Here is a 20315-nt window from a genome sequence, read left to right as displayed (position 1 = left end):
GGTTCTCCTACCTCAGACTCCAGAGTAGCTGGGACTACAGGCACACACCACCATACCCAGCTAATTTTTGTATTTTTTTATAGAGACAGGGTTTCACCATGTTGGCCAGGATGGTCTTGATATCTTGACTTTTTTAAAGAGATTTTCTGTGAGCCTGAAATCTAAATTAGATTTACAGCACTTCTCATAATATATAATTATATATTTATTTTATACTTTCTATTATTTTCTGTTTTTCACGAGATTGTAATTACCCTGAAGGCAGAGGCTTTTGTTTATTTTGATACAACTTTATACACAGAACCTAGTGTACTGTTTTATATGTGTGTGTGTGAGTGTGTATGTGAAATAAAGAAATACACATCTGTAGCAAATATTTTAGTTTTCTAAATGAGAAGGAGAAATTTAAAGAGAAAATGAGGAGTTTTGAACAGAAAATAGAGAAATCAGATTTTCATTTTAGGTAGACCATTGAGGCTGCATTGAATTCAATGAAAGGAACAAGACCAAGAGACCCTAGTAGAGTTAAGAAATGGAATTGGTAGGGGTTAGAAAGCCATATATTTGAAGGTGATTAAAAAACCTTACTGTATTTGTCCTTTATTACTGCTGTAAGAAATTACCACAAATTCAGTGGTTTAAATAACACACGCATATTTGTACAGTTTTGTAGATTAGAGGTCTGACATGGATATTCCTAGGCTAAAGTCAAGGTGTTAGTATAATGGCATTCCATTCTGCAGGTTCTAGGAGAGAATCCATTTTCTTGCCCTTTTAAATGTCTGGAGATGACCCACATTCCTTGGCTGACTTCCTCTCTCTTCAGAGCCAGCAATATTGCATCTCTGCCTTTCTTCTGGAGTCACATTTTCCTCTGGTTCTCTGGCTGTCTCTTCTGCTCTTAAGGACCTCTGTTATTACATTGGGCCCACACAAATAATATAAAATGTCTCCCTATTTAAAGGGATATTAGCAACCTTAGCAGATTAGTAACCTTAATTCCATCTGCAAACTTAATTTTCCTTTTTCATGGAACAACATATTCATAAGTTCCTAGGATCAGGATTGGGACAACCTGGGAGACAGGCGTACTATTCTGCCTACAACATCCCATTTGCAAACTGATAGATTTGTTGTGAATACTGAGGGATGTGTTAAGGATAGGATGTTGGTTCACGATTTGTGTACTTGGGCAGATGCTGGGTAACACTTACTGAAACAGATAAATCAGGAGGTGGTTCCCATTTAATGGGAAAACAGTGAGTTCAGATGTGAATGTGTTACATTGGAGAGGCCTCTGAATTGTGTCTGAAGCATAGAGGAAAATTTATGCTGGAGATACTGTTTTGGAGGTTGACAGCATTAAAATAATAGTTGAAATACCTAAACTGATAAATTTTCTTTGAAAAGTAAGAAAACAAAATACAGAAGAGATTTCACAATTTTGCATTTTCAAAATATGGCAGTTTTATGGAATATGATGAAATATGAACAACTGAAGTAGAATAAAAATATTAAGCTAATTTACACAGAAACTATTTTAGTTGATAAATCAATGGCTTTTTTTTTTGAGACTGAGTTTCACTCTTGTTGCCCAGGCTGTAGTGCAATGGTGTGATCTCGGCTCACCGCAACCTCCACCTCCTGGGTTCAAGCGATTCTTCTTCCTCAGCCTCCCGAGTAGCTGGGACTGCAGGTGTGGTCCACCACGCCTGGCTAATTTTTTTTTTTTTGTAATTTTGGTAAAGATTGGGTTTCTCCATGTTGGTCAGGCTGTCTCGAACTCCTGAACTCAGGTGATCCGCCTACTTCGGCCTTCCAAAGTGCTGGGAATACAGGCGTGAGCCATCGTGTCCAGCTGATGAATCAGTGGTTTTAAGTCTATAAAACTCTTATTATTCTTCATCAGTAAAAACTAGAACTGCAGTATATTTACCTCTGTAAAAGGCAACTTGCGGCCAGGCTTGGTGGCTCTCACCTGTAATCACAGCACTTTGGGGGGCCAAGGTAGACAGATCACTTGAGCCTAGGAGTTAAAGTTTAGCCTGTGTAATGTGGGGAAACTTCATCTCTAGAGAAAAAGTACAAAAATTAGCTGGATGTGGTGGTTCACATCTGTAGTCCCAGCTACTTGGGAAGCTGAGTCTAGGAGAATCACTTGAGCCTGGGAGGTGGGGGTTACAGTGAGTGGAAACTGTGCCACTACAATTCAGCCTGGGTGACAGAGGAGACCCTGTCTAAAAAAAAAAAGAAAAAAGCAGAAGCAACCTGGTCACTTATTACTGAACCCTATGTCTAAAAGTTTAGCTTCTTCACCAAATCATGGGTCATAGTCAGCAAATGTCATTATCCTTATTTGAAAATAAAATCAACCTTTAGAATCAGAATTTTATTCACATGTAAGAAACCTTGGAAAAAAAATATTGGTTTATAAATCAAGTGAGTCTACAGATAGAAACATGTTTCTTTCCAAAAAAATTAAAACTAGGCCTTCCAAAATTTGGCCAATAACGGATAAGCAATAACTATGGGAACTATAACATATTTTGTAAAAAGTATCTGAAATACCAGTTTTATAGTTGACAATACCTATATTTGAAAAACAATTACTATAAGTAGAAAAATGTATCTGTGTTTCTTCAGCACTGTTCAAATTTAAGTGCCTTAAAATGGATAGTTACAATCATTCGTTTATTAAGTGGAAATAGATCTAGAGAATTTAAAAAAAATAAAACAGGGTCACTCCTGTCCAGTAACTTAGTGTTTTCTAAGAAATCTTTATCTGTAATTTTGTCTTTTGAATGAATTTACCTGCAGGGAAGGAGATTCCCTGGGGAGACAAATCATCAGTGAATTAATAAATTCATCGTTTATAAATGAGTCTCCTGTATGCCTGATTAACAAGAACCGGTCTCTTAAAATATGATTATGCCTCCTTGGAAGGATAAAAATTAATCTTCTCAGTCACAAAAGCTGAGGATAGAATTTGGAACCTGATGATTTCTCTTAGTCATCAAAATATTAATAGTTTCTGAACATTATAGATTTTTTGCCATAATCTATATCTTGGGTAATCAATAAGTTAAGAAAACTGATCAATGTCTTATGAATGCCTACATTTGCTTTTTTATGCTTAATTATACTTAGGGAACCCATGTTGAATAAAATGTTTTCTATTTCTTAAATGCTAAAATGTCATTATCTTCTCTTTTGCATTTACTTTATTGCAGAAGGTTCTAATGATGAACAATTTGACAATAGTACTTAATGATTTACTTCCCTACAGGATAATGATAATAATGCTTTCATTGTATTTTATTTTTTATGCCAACCATAAAGCTTCCATCTGTCATTCTTTTCTCTATTTTGAAGCCATGCTGCTCTTGGCATGGGTCACGTTTGTAAATGTTTCATTTATGAACCATTTCTCCTCCTGACTCCTCTGCAATACGGAAATATGCCAAAAAAGATTAGCTGTCTTACAGTTCATGTGTCTCTAAATTTGGCATCATATTCACTGTGACATTTCCTCAGTAATTTCCAGTAGGAACTTGCCCTACAAAATTCTCATGATTTTATTTATCAAATAATTGTGCTAAAAGCTGTTTAATGTGTAAATGATATGACAACTGGTTGTTTTAATATTTTATTTAAGTCTTCACCTATTTCCTGCCCATTTCTCTCGTTATAGACTATTCTATTCTACAGGCAATATTACTTACTAAACTACTACAATCCAATTTAGCTACACAGATGACAACATATAATTTTTAGGCAGTCAAAGATGTTAAGATTAGGGTAAAATGATTAGAAAATAACACTTTTATTTAAATTATCTTTGTAGCATCTCCCCAGTATGTATATTATTGTATTCGGTTTTATGACCCAATAACCATGTTTTGTGAGCAGGTGACTGTTAAATCTGAATGTTCATGAGTGTAATTTAGTTAGTTGCTTGAAGAATATTGGCAGTACAGCTCCACCATTTTTAGCATCTAACAGAACTAAAGTATAGATGATATTTCAGAAATCAGCTGGAGAAAGGCGATGGGAGAATCTAAGAAAACAAAACAAAACATTGTTCTTAGATTTCTCTTGAAGACTCATCAAGTGGATTAATTAACAAGACAGACTCAAAGGTTTGAAGAAGAGGCAGTCATGACCCATGACATAGCAAGCAAACTTTTGTGTGTTACTCTTATTTTTATATATAGGGTAGCCATGCTACTGTAGTAGGGTGGGTAAGAAGATCAGAGTTCACTGAGAGCCAAGATAAGGTTGATACTATGCTTAGAGAATTAGGATAGAGCAACACCCACAATTAGTAGAATAAGAAATATGACTTGGTCAAGCACACAGTATTAAAGCAAAGTATAGAACTTAGGAAATAGATGGAAAGATGTAATCTAAACAGTGGGAAATTTCTTGGGACATGTTAGAAGTTGGAGTTTTAGGAAATCTCTTTCAATATATTTCTATGAAAAATTGTTTGTGTGTTGTGAAAATAGGTATTCCTTGAAAAAGTTCCAAGTCACTGTTACTTGAAAGGCCCTATAATCAAGTCACATTTAAGTTGGATAAATAAATCATGCAAAAAGGAAGAGAAGAAATGATTATTCATAAGCACATTTTTAGACTGTTTTAAATTGTTTTCTTCATATGATGGATGTTTTCAGTTGATTATCAGATAATAGGGGGAAAAATTTGAACACTGTACACAGTCAGAGATGGGGATAGGTGTCCAGAGTTTGGATTGAGAGTGAGCAGTCTGAGGGCAGTCAGTACTTCAGGGGTTGGGCCCAAGGTGGAACACAGAAGACAGCGCCAAAAGATACAAATGTGTGTCTTCTCTCAACCCATTCTGTGCTCAAAACAAATGTCCACTTTAATTTTATTATTTTCTAGAGACCACTTTGCCTCTCTACTACCTCTCAGAAAGATCATATGTAAATAGCTTTTGACTTTTTCCATCACAAACCAAGTTGACCGTTTAAATTTTACCCAACACCTGCCTTCTTGCCTACATTGTACTGCTTTTTCAGTAGTTGGTTAGGAACATTCTTTTCTAGGACATCCGTTTCCTCCTCATGCTCCCTTCTGATTACACCATTCATTCATTCATTCATTCATTCATTCATTCATTCATTTTCTTCAACAGATACCCACAAACTCTCCCCAACACATGCACTCACACACATGTTCAAATAATTATAATTTTGGTGTCTTGATTTGGCGATAATTTCAATGGACAAAAGATTTCTGTCATTTTCAAGTTGTTTAATATGTATTTGTTTCAAAATTATGGCAGCACAATTAAAATTTTTATCTGGTAATTTCTTATTTCTGATGACTAAAGGTTAGATTACAAAAGTGTTTACTTCTGATAATGTTTAATTTTTTTTTAACAGAGTCTTGTTCTGTCACTCAGGCAGGAGTGTAATAGTGTGATCATGGCTTGCTGCAGCCTAGAACTCCTGGGCTCAAGCAATCCTCTTATCTCAGCCACCCGAGTAATAGGGACTACAGGCACATACAACTGCACCTGACTAATTTTAATTTTTTAATTTTTAATTGTAGAGATAGAGTCTTGGTATACTGCCTAGGCTGGTTTAATTCATGTTTAAAACATCTCCCACTCTATGTAAGACAATATGTCTTTGCACAAATTTAGCAGACATTTCCTGTGATTGTTTTGCAGAGTATCGTACAGGTAGAAAATTATTTCCCTTTCTGTTGACCACTGGGATGCATTTAGGCCTTGGCACATCTATAAAAAGTGAGATAAGTGGTACAATTACAATTTTGATAGTGATTTTAATGATGTGATACGGGATATCTGCCCTTTTAGAAGAGCAATTTGATTCTACACAATCTACTAAATAGCTGCAGTCATGATTGTCAGCACCTTTTAAATGAGGACATTTTAATCTGATCTGCTATATATGTGTTTGATTAAACTATGACATATAAGTTGACACAAAAATCCTAGTAACAAAAGTCATAAACTAGACAACTGGTATACCTTGAAGGTAGGCATTGTAACTTACAGACTTTCTACATCGTAGAGTGTCCAATATAGAGTCTTAAATATAACAGAGACTCAGGAAATGTTTGTTGAAATAACATCAAAATGTATTATGTAAAATCAGGTAATATTTATTGACTGCTTAGGTCCTAGTTAGGGAAGTTAACATCTGTTTTCGTTGTGTCTATGTAAGTGTAATGAAGGGAATAAACAAAACTGCAGGAAGAAAAAATTTTCATTTTCAAGAAAAAAGGCAAACTTTCATTCTCATAATTATTTTTCACAGGCTCAAGTAAATGTTATTTTTTTCCTTTTCAATATAAAGCCATTTTTTTTAGTAATGGTTTCAGTAGTTTCTTTTAGACCTTTCTTCCATTTTATAGAAATGATTTTGCATTGAGATGGCCATTATATTGTAGATAGGACTTTCAAATAAGTAGTTATAATCTATTTTATTAGGACTGTTAAACCAATGATTTAAGTATATTTCAGACCTTAAGTTTGATGATATTCTTCAAAAAATTGGAAAATGTCCAAAGCCCATAAAAGACAAGTGAGAATGTAAGGAAGGTTAGAACTAGAAAGGCAAGACACATCTTTGATGCTGTGTAAGCAATGGGGAACATGGTCAATGGTTTGAGCTAAATGGGACACTTCTTTGTGAGAGATGAGAGACTCACAACATTTATTAAATATAAGACTAGAAAATCTAAGACTATAGTTAAATAGTCTTTTCTACCTATTTAATCCATGAGTAATTGAGACAAATGTAAATAATATAGATGTCTAACGAAGTAACCTAATTTACTTACAAAGTGCTGAAAATGTCAAAATGGAGTGATCTAATGCTATTAATTAGGGACATGTCAAATTTTCTTTTACTCATGTTTAACCACAGAGATAACAGAACAATTTTATAGGAAAGCACATCTTCTGAGGTAAGTCATTAATAAGTCTCAGTGACCTTGCTCCTGAGCCCAGGAGGGAACCTGTAGTTTGGTGACCTTGTGATAGATCACACCCACACCCGAGTTATCCTTTGGTCTCTGTGGTAAGTGCTGGTAATAGCAGGTTTTAGGAATGATTATAAGCCTGAAGCAAATATAGCTCTGTCAGACAAGATAAAGATCTGGAGGTTCTTGGAGTGAGTAAAATAAGAAGGTATGAAAGTGAAGATGAACATTACTAGTTACATTTTAATCAACTATTAACCATTCATTATTTGCATAAGGTTTTCAGTAATAGTTCTTGCTCTAGAGTAAAAATTACCTTCTGAATAAGAACAAACTGCTTCACTTGATTTATCCTGAAAGTAATTTAATTAGGTAGAATATTAAATAGCTTGAGCGTTTTGCCCTTTTCTTCTGTTTAAGGTAACAGGGAAGAAAAAATCATTTTTGGTTTTTATAGCTTATTTTAGATGACCAAGAGAATCATCATCTATATTTAAGAAGGGACAGAGACAGATATTTGAATGTTTTCTGAAAAACATATTCTCTAGTAGAGTAGAAAACTGAAAGGTGTAAATTTAAAAGTTCTAGACTTGATTTTTTTCTCTATTTTGTAAAAACTAACCTCATTATGCTCATATTATCTTATACTTCAAAATAGGATTTCCAGTCTTGGATGTAACTGCAGGGATAGATGAAATTAATCATGAATGCCCTCTATGTTAAAAACAAGGAAACAAGCAAAAATTTCAAAAAATAAGAACAACCACAACAAAAGAAAATGCTATAAGTACACCCAATGAACAAGTATTGATCTTGGGTTCTAGATAACAGTAGTTTCATTATTTTTAAGAATGTAGGATTTTCTTTGGAAGATTTTACCTTAAAATATTCCCAATACAGAGAGGGCCATACCAGGAGTAAACATAATTCGGTGTTTATTTAAAGCAATCTATGTTAGACTTTTTTTCAGAATTAAATATTAGTTCTAACTCTATGTGAGGGTAGGTACCCATATTATACACATATCTGAAAATAAAAATTTTTGGTTTTTACCTTTCAGAAATATACAGCGATGTCAAAACTGGATTAATTTGATAATCTAAATGTCAGTTTAAAGCATTTAAATAGTATTAACATTCAAATGTACTACTGCTAAAATGTAGTATATAAAGGTGCATGTTTGTTTATATATCTATAATTTGGAGTATTCTCTGTATCTGGTCATGATGTCAGAAGTATTGCCTTTGTTTTTTTTAGAGCTATGGGAGGTTTACAGTTAGTGGAACATAGAATCATCATAAATCTCTACTGATGTGTTGTTACTGACCTAGTAACTTGCTATGCTGGATGCTAAAGGAAGAAACCTCTTACTTTTTTTTTTCCATAAAGTTTGTTAGAGAAAGTTTTCAAACATGTATTTATGATTGTCTGAACTTTTTAAAAGATATTGATAAATCTTTGGACTCAATTCACATGACATTGACCTAAATTTTTACAACAAAATTATCTTAAAAGGATTTCTTAGTGGCTTGATTTATCTCTTTCTTGTTTAATTTTTCAAAGTGATATATAAATAAAATCTCATCCTTACTGTGCTCTTTGAATAAAGATGATATATTATATACTATAAATCCATATGCTAGTTGTTTTTAAATTAATACCTTTTAGATTTACTAAAAATGACATAAAGATTGATAAAATATTTAAAAACAAGAAATTAATATTGAGCTTTTTATTCTTAGGTAATCGTTGCTTACATATTTAATACAGTACTATTAAATTTGTCTTTATCAGTTGATATTTTCTTTTAAAACATGAAATTTTCTTATAATTTGCAAAAGCGTGAATAAAGGCAACTTTGATTAAAGGATATGTTTGGAAAGAAATATAATATGCTGGAAAATTTTTCTGTAAGTTAATAGGAAAATTGTATGCAGTTTTACAGACATGTTCTATGCACTATGTTGCTTACAAAACAAAATGTGTATTTTCAAAACTTTATTTTGATGGCTCCAGCCTATTATTTATTTTTTGTTTTACCCAATTTCTCATTTATTATGCTATGAATAAATATAGTTTCATTTGTACTTTTTGCATAAATAATAGATGTTAATCTTGCTATTTAAACATTGCTATTATGTTAAAAATAGAAAAATACTGGCTTTTTTTACTGATGTTAATGCTGATGTAGGTTTTTTTCTTCCTACTGCGTTTACAGTGTTTTTGCACTCTGGTAGGGACTAGATAACTTTTGTTTGAAGCCAGCAGGAGGAGCTCTCACCTTGCTGGGTTCAATGTAATTAGTGTGCCTAAAAAAATCTGAATTTGTGGGGGTTTTGTGTGTGAAACGAACGATAAAATTAAAATACGTACTACATATCTCCAAAATTCTAAATTTTATTTTAATATTAAAGTATCATTCACCTGTCTGAAATGCAAGTTTGGAATCTTATTATTTTTAATAATTTTTTTAGCGGTATGATTGCAATTTAAAGATATAAAGCAGTTAGGTAAATCTTGTTTCTGGAAGCTACTAGAACTACCACAAAATGTTTCCTAAGCATTTGCACTGTAATAGGTACATACGTATTTTCCTTTTTTGTTTGTTTTGAAGTTAATATACTTCACAGTTTACAATTATGAATACTGAGAACAAAGCAGACTTAATATGTTTTAGAAACAATAATTAAATGAATGAATTAACTTATTGGTTATAATTCCTATATAAAACTTATAAGTAGGAAATAGCTGTTGATAGATTTCAGTACGCATTCGAGATTTTTAGACACTTAGCTCCATGAACACTTTGATTTGAATGTTGTGATTTGTAGGTTGTACCAGGGAATTCTCTGCAGAAATCTTTGATAAGAAAATTAGAATGAAACTTCCAAGCATTAAAAGAAAGAAAAAACAAAACAATGCCTTCTGTGTAAATTAAGAATGCATACAGTTCTGAGAACTGTCACCACCAAGAGAAAGGTCTAAGGAGACATGACAATTCAGAATAGAAAAATCGCAGCAGGTGAAAAAAAAAAAAAGGCAGCAGTAAGGAAATCTGAATAAATTGTGAATTTTAGTTAATCATGATATGTCAATATTAGTTCATTAACTGTAACAAATGCATCCTATTAATGTGAGGTGTTAATAATACAGGAAACTGGGAATGGGGTAGATGGAAACTGTACAATCTTCCAATTTTTCTTTAAGTCTAAAACTGTTCTAAACAATAAAGTCTGTTTTTTTTCTATTGTACTTTGGGCTCTGTGGTACATGTGCACATCCTGCATCCTTCAGGATTGTTGCCTAGTTACAAAATGCCATGGTGGTTAAATTAAAGAAAAAGAAGTACTGATGTTTCCCTCCATTAAATGAAGTACATATTAAAACAATAATGAGATACTGTTGCACACCTGATAGAATGACTTTAAGAAACTGGACAAAACCAAGCCCTGGTATGTACAGGAACAGGAAAACCATACATTTCCGTATTTCTCAATGTAAAATTTCACAGCAGTTTTGGAATACAGATAGTTTATTTAAAAAACAAACTTTTTTTTTTTAATAACTCAGTAATCCTACTTGTAGTTATTTACCCTGGAGAAAGGAAAACAGGTTCATATAAAAATCTGTATAGAAAAGTTTAGAGTGGCCTTATATATAATGTTCTTAACTGGTAGCCCGCATGTCCATCAACTAGAGAATTCCATGCAGTGGAATAGTTTTCAGCAATAAAAAGAACAGTTGAAACATGCAGGCCCAAATGTATAGGCTAAGTGAAAGAAAACATGCTCAAAAGGCTACATGTTATGTGATTTCACTTATTTGACATTGTGGAAAAGGCAAAGCTACAAAGAAAGAAATCAGAGTAGAGGTTGCCAGAGGATGGGGTAGGAAAGGGATTCCTTATAAAGGCCCACAAGAAATTTTGGGAAGGTAATAGGCATATTCTCTAGTTTGATTGTAGCCATGGTTAAATGGGTGTATGAGTTTGTCATGATTTACAGAAATGTACATTGAAAGAGAGTGTACTTTGTTGTAAGCCAAACAAATTTTAATAAATTTTTTGATAAACAATTGGGAAATTTATAGATTAAAATGCACTTAAACAGGAATGCCAACTAACTTATTAGTACTTATTTAAATCTTGGTTTCTTGTTCAAATAAATTGAGATAGTAAGGAATATTGAACACTGACTGGATATTTCATTACATTAAGCAATTACTTTTCCTATTAATGAATTAAGATATTGTAGATATATTAAAATAGTATTTTAGATATACATGTTGAATTTTTTTTAGATGAAATGATATGATTCCTAAAATTTACTTGAAATAAATCTTGCAGTGGGGGAGTGAGTAAAAATCTATAGATGAAACAAGACTGGCCATAAATTGGTAATTATTGAGCCTGAGTGATGAGTTATGTGAGGGTTCATTGTACTATTTTTCTCCACTTCAAAAAGTGTTTAAAAATTTTGCACAATGAAAATTAATTAAAAAATTATGGCTTAGTTTTACAAATGTATGTTTAGTGAACAGATTTTAATAATACTAAAGGAATATTCTGCAATTAGTAAGTAGAGTTTAACCCAGAAATTTAAGGATACTTTCATATTTAAAAATGTATCAATAAAATTTATCACAATGGTTCACCTAAGTAAAACCTTGGAATCCTTAGAGTAGATACCAAATAGCAAATACCAAATAACATACTCACAATTGCATTTTTAAAAACTGTAAGTGAGAAACCCTCAGCCAGGTACCTTGGCTCATGCCTGTAATCCCAGCACTTTGGGAAGCTGAAGTGGGAGGATCACTTGAGGCCAGGAGTTCAAGACCTGTCTTCATAACAGAGTAAGATCTTGTCTCTACAACAAATGAAAAAATTGCTGGGCACAGCAATGTGTGTCTGTAGTCCCAGCTACTCAGAAGGCTGAGGCAGAAGGATCGCCTTAATCCTAGGAGTTCAAAGTTTCGATGTGCTATGATTGTGCCACTGAACTCCTGGGCAACAGAGTGAGACCTGTCTCTAAAGGAAAAAGAAATCCCACTTCCTTAACAAGATGAGGAATCAAAATTAATGATGAGATACCAAACCATTGTTTCTCAGAGTGAGGTCCATGGCCTACTGACATCTGGAGGCTTGGGAGATAGTAGTTAAAAATAAAGATCTGCTGAAACATGAGCTATCAACATTTACCTGCTGAAAACACTACAAAAACCCTCCTTAGTTGATCTCCTTCTGTCTTTCAGCATTGTTTCTATCGTCTAACTTCCCCCAAAGAGTCTCCACTCCTACAAAAGTGAACTGATTTGGTCATCTTACAGTTAGTTTACAAAAAAATATTCTAAAACAAAAAGAAATCTTGTATCTGATTGAAACCCCCTCATCCTAGACCAGTTCAAATTGGATCCCCTTTGTAAAGTTCTCCCAGACCTGCCAACCCAACTTTAGCCTAACTTAATTGCTAGGGTGTTAATATAGTTGTCACTTTTATAATTTAACAGAAAATGTTATTATACGTTTACGTGTCTGCCTTTTTGACCAGATTTTGAATTGCTTTTGGTTAGGAAAAGAGATGGATGGTTTTTGTTTGCTTTTGCATCCCTTGGTCAGAAGTAAACTACCTAGTAAATTAATAATGTAGTCAATGCTTTAAAGATAGTAAGATTTTTCAAAATGAGTTTTTTTTAATAGTTTGCTGATTATGTACAAGGACATTTAATAACACAAAAAGAGAATAAAGAAGTCAACTTTAATACAGGATTTTCTTCCTGAATGTGATCTAAAAAGACTGTATATGAATATGGGGGGGAAATGCAAAGGTAGTTATTTCATCAATTTTAAACATCTGCTATTAAAATTGACAATTCTATTCAATCATTTCATTTAGCATTGTTAAATGAAAATATACATACTTTAATTTCTAACCACTTAATGCATTTTATCATTACTTAATATTTTATATTAATATGTAAATAATTTTTGAAGTTAGACAATTCATTAAACTTAATTCAGTAAATATAGAAAGCATAGTTGACATTAATGATTTAAATAACTATAATATATTTTGTGTTGAGAAATTAATGAAATTTTTTTTCTATTTAATTCCAGTTGTGTTGCTTGATACAACAACTGTGCTGGGAGAGCTAGGATGGAAAACATATCCATTAAATGGGGTAAGTTTAAATATCTTTGAAAAATCTCTATCTTTGTTAGGTTTTTAAGATCTCATAATGATTGATGGAATGGTGAATTTTGGGGTCTACTTGGTATGAATTTTGGCATATAACTTAAATCACAAAGTAAAGATTAAAATACAGTTAGAACTGGTAAACAATGGAAATGATACATAAAGATCCTTCCTTTCTCCTAAATCAGTAATTATTCTTTAATACTATGTTTATTATACATAGTAACATTAGAATCTCTCATGTAAGTATTTTCCTTTAAAATAAATTTCTATGTATACATTTATATATATGTTAAATTTAATACCCTCAGTGAGTGTGCATAAATAAACTTTGGACTACCATAGTATAAGTGGATTGTGCAAGTGTTAAAAATTTGATTTTTATTACAAAATACAAATCTACTAAAGTATGCATTTTTGAACTTGGTAGGAAGATACAAGGTGACTGTTTAGTTAACTGAAAGTAGTTGCGTTTAAAGGCTTATAAGGATGTGTAATTTGCAAAATATAATTTTTAATGGACCAAGATTTTAACTATGGTTGTACTTGACTTTTTATGTATTTTTATATATTTTGCATCATTTTTGCATTACAGTATATTTCTACTTCTTGTTTCCACATTAAACTAAAATAAAAGGATGGTTTTGAAGCATTTTGCTTTGGTTTTTGCCTAGTTAAACAAAATATTCAGTAATAAAGGCAGTCATATTGTTTCAGATACACTTGGGTTAGCTTTCCTTTTTTTCCTTAGAAATAGTAGTTTTCTCCTTAATCGCGTTCTTACTTGGCATTTTTACATTGCTTCTTCTAGTATATCATCAAATTTAAATCTCAAAGGAGAAATTGATCCAAATATGTTTTATTCTCTTAAAATCTTTCACATATTGCTGTTTGAATTTGACATTTTACATCAACAGTTATTCACAAATAAGCGTGTATTTTCAACTATCCTATAAAGAGTTAAATCTTCCTCTCTTGCTTTAACAGCCCATTTACTTCTTTAGATTTGTAAGTTTTATATACTGTGAGTTTATTTTTCTGAAATTTTCATTTATTCTACTAGAGCTCTCATCAAACTCTAGAGATATGTATCTGAAACTAGGATTATTCTTTTATATTCATTGTCTTATTTCCATTAAAATGAGTAAACATTAGTATTGTTGCATATCTTAAGTAGTTCACGTTTATCACTTTTAAGAAATAAATGAAATGTTTCTAAAATACCTTTGAGAGGTGTGTGTGTGTGTCTAAATAGCAGATGTTTAAAATCTTATGAATAGTGGAATGGATAGATGATATAAAGAAGTTTTAAAGAAAATATGCAATATGCAATTATTTTTTTCCTTTTTTAATGAAGAGGATAGATTACTGGTACTAATGGAGCTTTACTTAAATGCTATTTATAGGTTAAAATAAGCAACTAATCGGTAAGGATGAAGAACTTTTTAAAGAGGCTACTAAAAATTCCAAGAATGAAAATAATCGAGTTATCAGTGTAGGTTACAGTATTTAAAATCCACCAGAATCATTATTCAGTTTATAACATGTAAACTAGCATTTATATGCATACATTAAAATTGTAATTATGTCTAATTGAAATCATATAAATTTTTCATGTATTCAGGTTCACTGAGGCTTGCTAATTTGATTGACCATTTTAACAATTACATTTTTACATAGACACCAATTCAGTTGATTTTACAAATACATCATGAGTGGAAAAGATAGGTAGACAATATAATTGGCAATATATGATATAAAGTATGTCTGGTATTTTTATAACTAATGCATTTCCTAGGAATAACTTTTTAATTGAAAAAACTCTCCATAAAGAAGATTTTTTTCAAGTGCTACATAAAATATAGGAAATTTATTCATTGATTCCATAGATTTTTTTTTTTTTACTTAAAATAGTCATTCCTCTATTCTATGCTGATATAGTTACAGAATTAGGCATTCAGAGTGTGCCTGTGAACACACCAATAAATAATCATTTCAGTAGGAAATTGAACATCCCTGGTTAGTAATTATGGAAAAAGGATGAATAGTCTGAACAAACAATGTTTTAGGCTTACAGAAATGAAAAGAGAATTGTTAATTTTCTAAAACACTTGCTTATCAACATTTAAAGTATACTTTATTTTCTTTCAAGCATTGTCCTGAATTCAATTTAACAAACTTCTGTTTTATGCTTCTTTATGCCAAATACCCTGTTACTGTGCTTAAGACAGATTTTTCTACCCTCAAGGACTGTTGAAGCACAGAGATAATTATACAGAATCATTAGGCCAAAGAATGTGTCTTCAGGTTGTTCTGGGTAAGTTTTCTGAAAAAAATAATGAAAGGAGATATTAATTCTGGTCAGGAAAAATTGTGAATAAGAAGTTGCATGTCAGTTCTTTGAAAAGAACTGTGAAGGAATCACATACAGGCTTGAAAAAATGGTAGAAGGCAACTTCTAGGTGAAGGGAGTGTCTTGTACAAAGGCATAGAATTATTTCATGTATGCATTAAGTTTTAGGAATGTTGAAAATCATTTGGCATGTAGGGATGCAGTGAAAATAATCATTTGGCTGGGGTGGAGGTATACAATGAGAAACAGGACCTGTAATCATACGCTAAACCACATTTTACAAGACTTAGGATTTCACTAAGTTGAGGTAGACAATTCATATCTCAGCATCAGTAAGTTAACTTTTAAAACCTTGTGTTTAATGTGGACGTGGTGGATGAGATCTTTGTTACATAGTAGTATTGGACTTAGATATAGCCACTATAGTACACAAAATCAAATATACTTTTCAGCAATGGAGTACCATTAATTAAACATCAAGACAAAATTGAATGTTAAGAGAACAAAAGTGCTGTTGGATATTACATCAAATTTTACTTTAATGACAATTAGAGATTAGAAAATTTTGTGTTTCTCTGATACTAAATATTAGTTTTGAATGTCTTATAGATAATTTCTGTGTGCTCTGACTTAGATGATCACTAGGGCTTGAGCAATGCAATATAGTACAAGAGATGTGATCTTATCTATTGGATATAGTGAATTGGTATTAGGAAACTTACCCTGAAATACTTCGTGTATTAGTCATGGTTCTTTGGAGAAAGAGAACCAATAGGAGATATATTTGTATCTATTTTGTTTATGTATATCTATTTTTCTACCTAATGAGAGAGATACTGATATTTATTTTGGGAATTGGCTCACGTGATTATGGAGGACGTGAAGTCCCATGATCTACAAACTGAAGAATGAGGAAAGTTGGTGGTGTAATTTATTCCTAGTCCAAAGGCCTGGGGAGTGGGTACTGGTGTCAGTTCCTATGTCTGAAGGCCCAAGAACCAAGAGCTCTGAGCTCTAAAGGCAGGAGAAGACAGATGTTCCAGCTTAAGAATAGGGAGCAAATTTGTCTTTTCTACATCTTCTCATTCTGGCTCCACTTCAGTGGATTGGATGAGGCTAAGTTACATTAGTGAGGGAAGGCAGATATTCTTTAATTAGTCTGTTGATTCAAATACTAAGCTCTTGCAGAAACACTGTCACACACACACCTGGAAATAATGTTTTAGCAATTATCTTTAGCCTAGTCATGTTAACAAATAAAATTAACCTTCACAGTTAGGAAAATAAGAAGACATGTCATTCATGTGTAAATAAAAGCTGTAAGTAAACCTAACAACTAATGATTTTTATAATAAAAGAAGCATAGATTACAATTAACCTCTGTAGAAAGATACTTTATTCCATTAATCAGAGCCCATCATTTCTCAATATAATTTTTCCAAAAATGAAAATCAAAGATTGAATGTACTATGATAGAGAATAGAGTATCTACTAATAAATCATTTGTTTTTATAATGTAATTTACATATTTCATATAGTAAGAAATAATTCATCCTAGTACAAGATTTCAGCATTACATTTTGATTCATCCTACAATACGTTGAAATTATCCAAAACTACCTTGTATATATTCAAATTCCAAAAATGTAAATTTTGGTGATAACTTCTGTTGGTGAATATGGAATGTTTTAGTTATTGTTTTCAAGCTGATATTTAAATAATTTTTCTTCTTAGAAACTTAACAACATATATGGCGATGTTCTAAACATCCATCATGTTAATTTCAGTTATATTGTTCTATATTTCAAAGAAATGCATTAGGTTTTGTTAATTAATTCTGTAAAAATGCATTTCTTTAATATCCATGTTTCTAAGACATTTTATAGCTGTGAGATGTTATCATCCACATAAGGGAAAGGGCTTGATAATAGTACTCATATCATTAGATTATTAGAAGGATGAAATTTTGTAATATATGTAAAGAAGTTAAAACAATGGTTCATAATAAACATTATTACATCAATATTTGTTATTGTTAGGAGTACAGCAAGAACCTTAAATATGTTAAAGAAAAGAAAAATACAGACTTCTGTATAGACTGTTTCTTTGCTTTTTCCAGAATCACATTTTATCATGTATCAAATATTTTTTTCTGACCACAAGCAATTATATTTTTGTTCCTTTATTTAATAAGATGAAAATATAGAATGTCATTTTTTCATTTAAATATAAATAATATATACATCTATACTTATTTAATCTTTCACCACACATTGTGAAAAAAATGCTGTTCTACATACTGGAGGTGGTGGTGGACATCGTCATTACAAAAATATGTGAACCTTCTTAGGATTTAATAGTAGTTATGATCTTAACTGTGAGTAGTATATTGCTTGCTACATAATCAAAACATACATTATATTTAATTAAGTTAGCTTCGTAACCAAGAGTTGCCAAAGCAAGTTTGGACAGTAATAATAGAAATACTCATTGACCCTAGATGTGAGATTCCAGTGTGATAATGGCCCTTAAAAGATGCTGAATTGAATTAACCAGGAGGTAGAATTTGAAGGCCAGCATATTCCATATATATTCCTTGAAAGCATTTCTCTAGAAAATAAAAGTAAACCTGAATACTCTCGTGGAAGTGATAGATAGACATAATTCTTACATTTTTTCCTTTGGTTTGATAACTTGAATATTTTAGAAGAGCAGCCTGTAAATGAACAGCCTCCTACTCAAAATCTCATGTGATAGCTGAGCCTATTTGAAGCTGGTCATGTTAAGTACCCAGACTTTCTCTTATATTCATCTGCGGTTGGAGGAACAAAATCTGCAAACCAGCCTTTGTTTCTTGAGACCATTCCTTTCAGGGCCTTGACCCTATTGAAGCATATGTCAGCACCGGTGAGCTCATGATTGCCCGGAGATCTCCTTGTGGCTCCTGGAACAAGCAGAAAGGAACACATAGCATTGTAGGACAGAAGCCTCCTGTGTTTACAGAGGGTAGCTTCCAAAGTCGCTGTCTCCTCTGCTCTTCCTTTCTTTATGTAGAGTTAAGTTTCTGACCTATTTTGTTTTTCTTCTCTCCAAAGAATGTCTTTTAACATTTCTTGTTCTTGCAAGGTGGGTCTGCTGGCAACACATTCTCTGAATTTTGTTTGAGAAAGTCTTTGTATCTTCTTCACTTTTGAGAGAAAATTTTACAAGGTACAGAATTCCAGGTTGGTGGACTTTAACAAATCTCTAAATGCTTTAAATATTTCACTCTACTCTTATTGCTTGTGTGGTTTCTGAGAAGGAAGTGTATGTAATTCTTATCCTTGCACCTCCATACTTAAGGTATTTTAGTCTTCTGGCTTCTTTCAAAGTTTTTCTTTATATTTGGTTTCTATTTCTTTTTTTGATGTGAGAATATTTTTTGAAATTTGAATAAAGTATATGTCAATATAGTTTTTCTGGCATTAATCTTGATTAGTGTTCTTTGAGCTTCCCGAATCTGTGGTTTGGAGTCTGGCAATAATTTGGAGGAACTTCTTTGTCATTATTGCTTTAAATATTACTCTCTTCCTTTCTCTTTTACTTTTCCATCTGATATTCTCATTACACATAAACTGTTGGGTTTCTGCTTCCTTAAGTTATTCTCAGGCCGAGGCAGGCAGATCACCTGAGGTCAAGAGTTCGAGACCAGCCTGGCCAACATGGTTCTGAAACCCTGTCTTTACTCAAAATACAAAAATTAGCTGGGCATGGTGGTAGGCACCTGTAATCCCAGCTACCCAGGAGTCTGAGGCAAGAGAATTGCTTAAATCCAAAACGTGGAGGTTGCAGTGAGCCAAGATTGTGCCCCTGCACTCCAGCCTGCAAGACAGAGCAAGACTCCATGTCAAAAAAATATATATACATGTATATAATCTGTATCCATTCATCTATGTCCCATGTCTCCAATTCTAGGGCAGTGTTTCACCTGCTGATCTAAGTGGAGTTGTTGATCGTTCAGTTTGTCAGCTTTTTACTTGTTATAATGGAGAGACTACTTCTAAACCACTTATATGCTGTACCAGGCAAAATAATACATTTTCAGCTGTCACAGACATTATATAATGGGCTACAACATTTGCTTAAGCAGTTTTACAAACTATGATTCTACTTAATTTTACTTAGCCTTCTATTTTCTTACAATGAACAGTCCTGAAATTTTCACCTTCTCTTCATATCATCACTATCAGTAGCAGTTGGCTTTATTTTAAGTTCATTCAATCTGAACAATAAATCAAGATTTTATGCCTTTAATTCTATATGTCTTGACTTCATAGGAATCACCGTGTAAATTTCTGCCCCATAATATTCAGATTATTAATGTGTCATGAGTCTATAAAAGAACCTGCAATTCAGTATTTCAGCATTTTACGTACTTTTTGTGATCTCAGTAATATTTATATGAAGTAAATATTTTTATTACCACGTTATATATGAAAAAACTGGACCTGAGAAAAATTTCAAGACCTACCCAAGGTTGTGATGATCAAAGGTGGTGGTATTAAAGCTGGGGTCATGTCAATCCCAAAGCCAAGACTTTAGCTATTACAGTGTACCTATAATCAGAAATTGATTTTCAACACTGTGATGACTGCAATGTAGGGTGTAAAAGAACCCTCTAAGGCCGATCAGCTGCAGACTTAATCTAGTTACAGTGATGTTAGAAAGACAGATTTTGTTTAAAAGGATACATAGTTATCGAAAAGCACTGTAACGATGAATTTATCTTTGAGGCTTAATTAATAATTAAA

At 32.4% G+C, this 20315-nt stretch overlaps 1 protein-coding gene across 3 annotated transcripts in view; it reads left to right on the top strand.

Moving 5' to 3' along the window:
* Positions 1–20315, top strand: part of EPHA6 (EPH receptor A6) — a 991737-nt gene that overhangs the window by 60559 nt on the left and 910863 nt on the right. For all 3 annotated transcript variants that reach the window (XM_012474152.2, XM_012474154.2, XM_012474153.2), the window contains exon 2: positions 13094–13158. In XM_012474152.2, the coding sequence (XP_012329575.2) occupies positions 13094–13158 (65 nt within the window). The remainder of the gene's footprint in view (positions 1–13093; positions 13159–20315) is intronic.

The sequence above is a fragment of the Aotus nancymaae genome, unplaced genomic scaffold (assembly GCF_030222135.1).
Source record: "Aotus nancymaae isolate 86718 unplaced genomic scaffold, 86718_ANA_hifiasm-v0.15.2.pri h1tg000022l_1, whole genome shotgun sequence".
Taxonomy (NCBI): Eukaryota; Metazoa; Chordata; class Mammalia; order Primates; family Aotidae; genus Aotus; species Aotus nancymaae.
The sequence above is the reverse complement of the archived record's forward strand: the minus strand, read 5'-3'. Positions and strand labels throughout refer to the sequence as shown.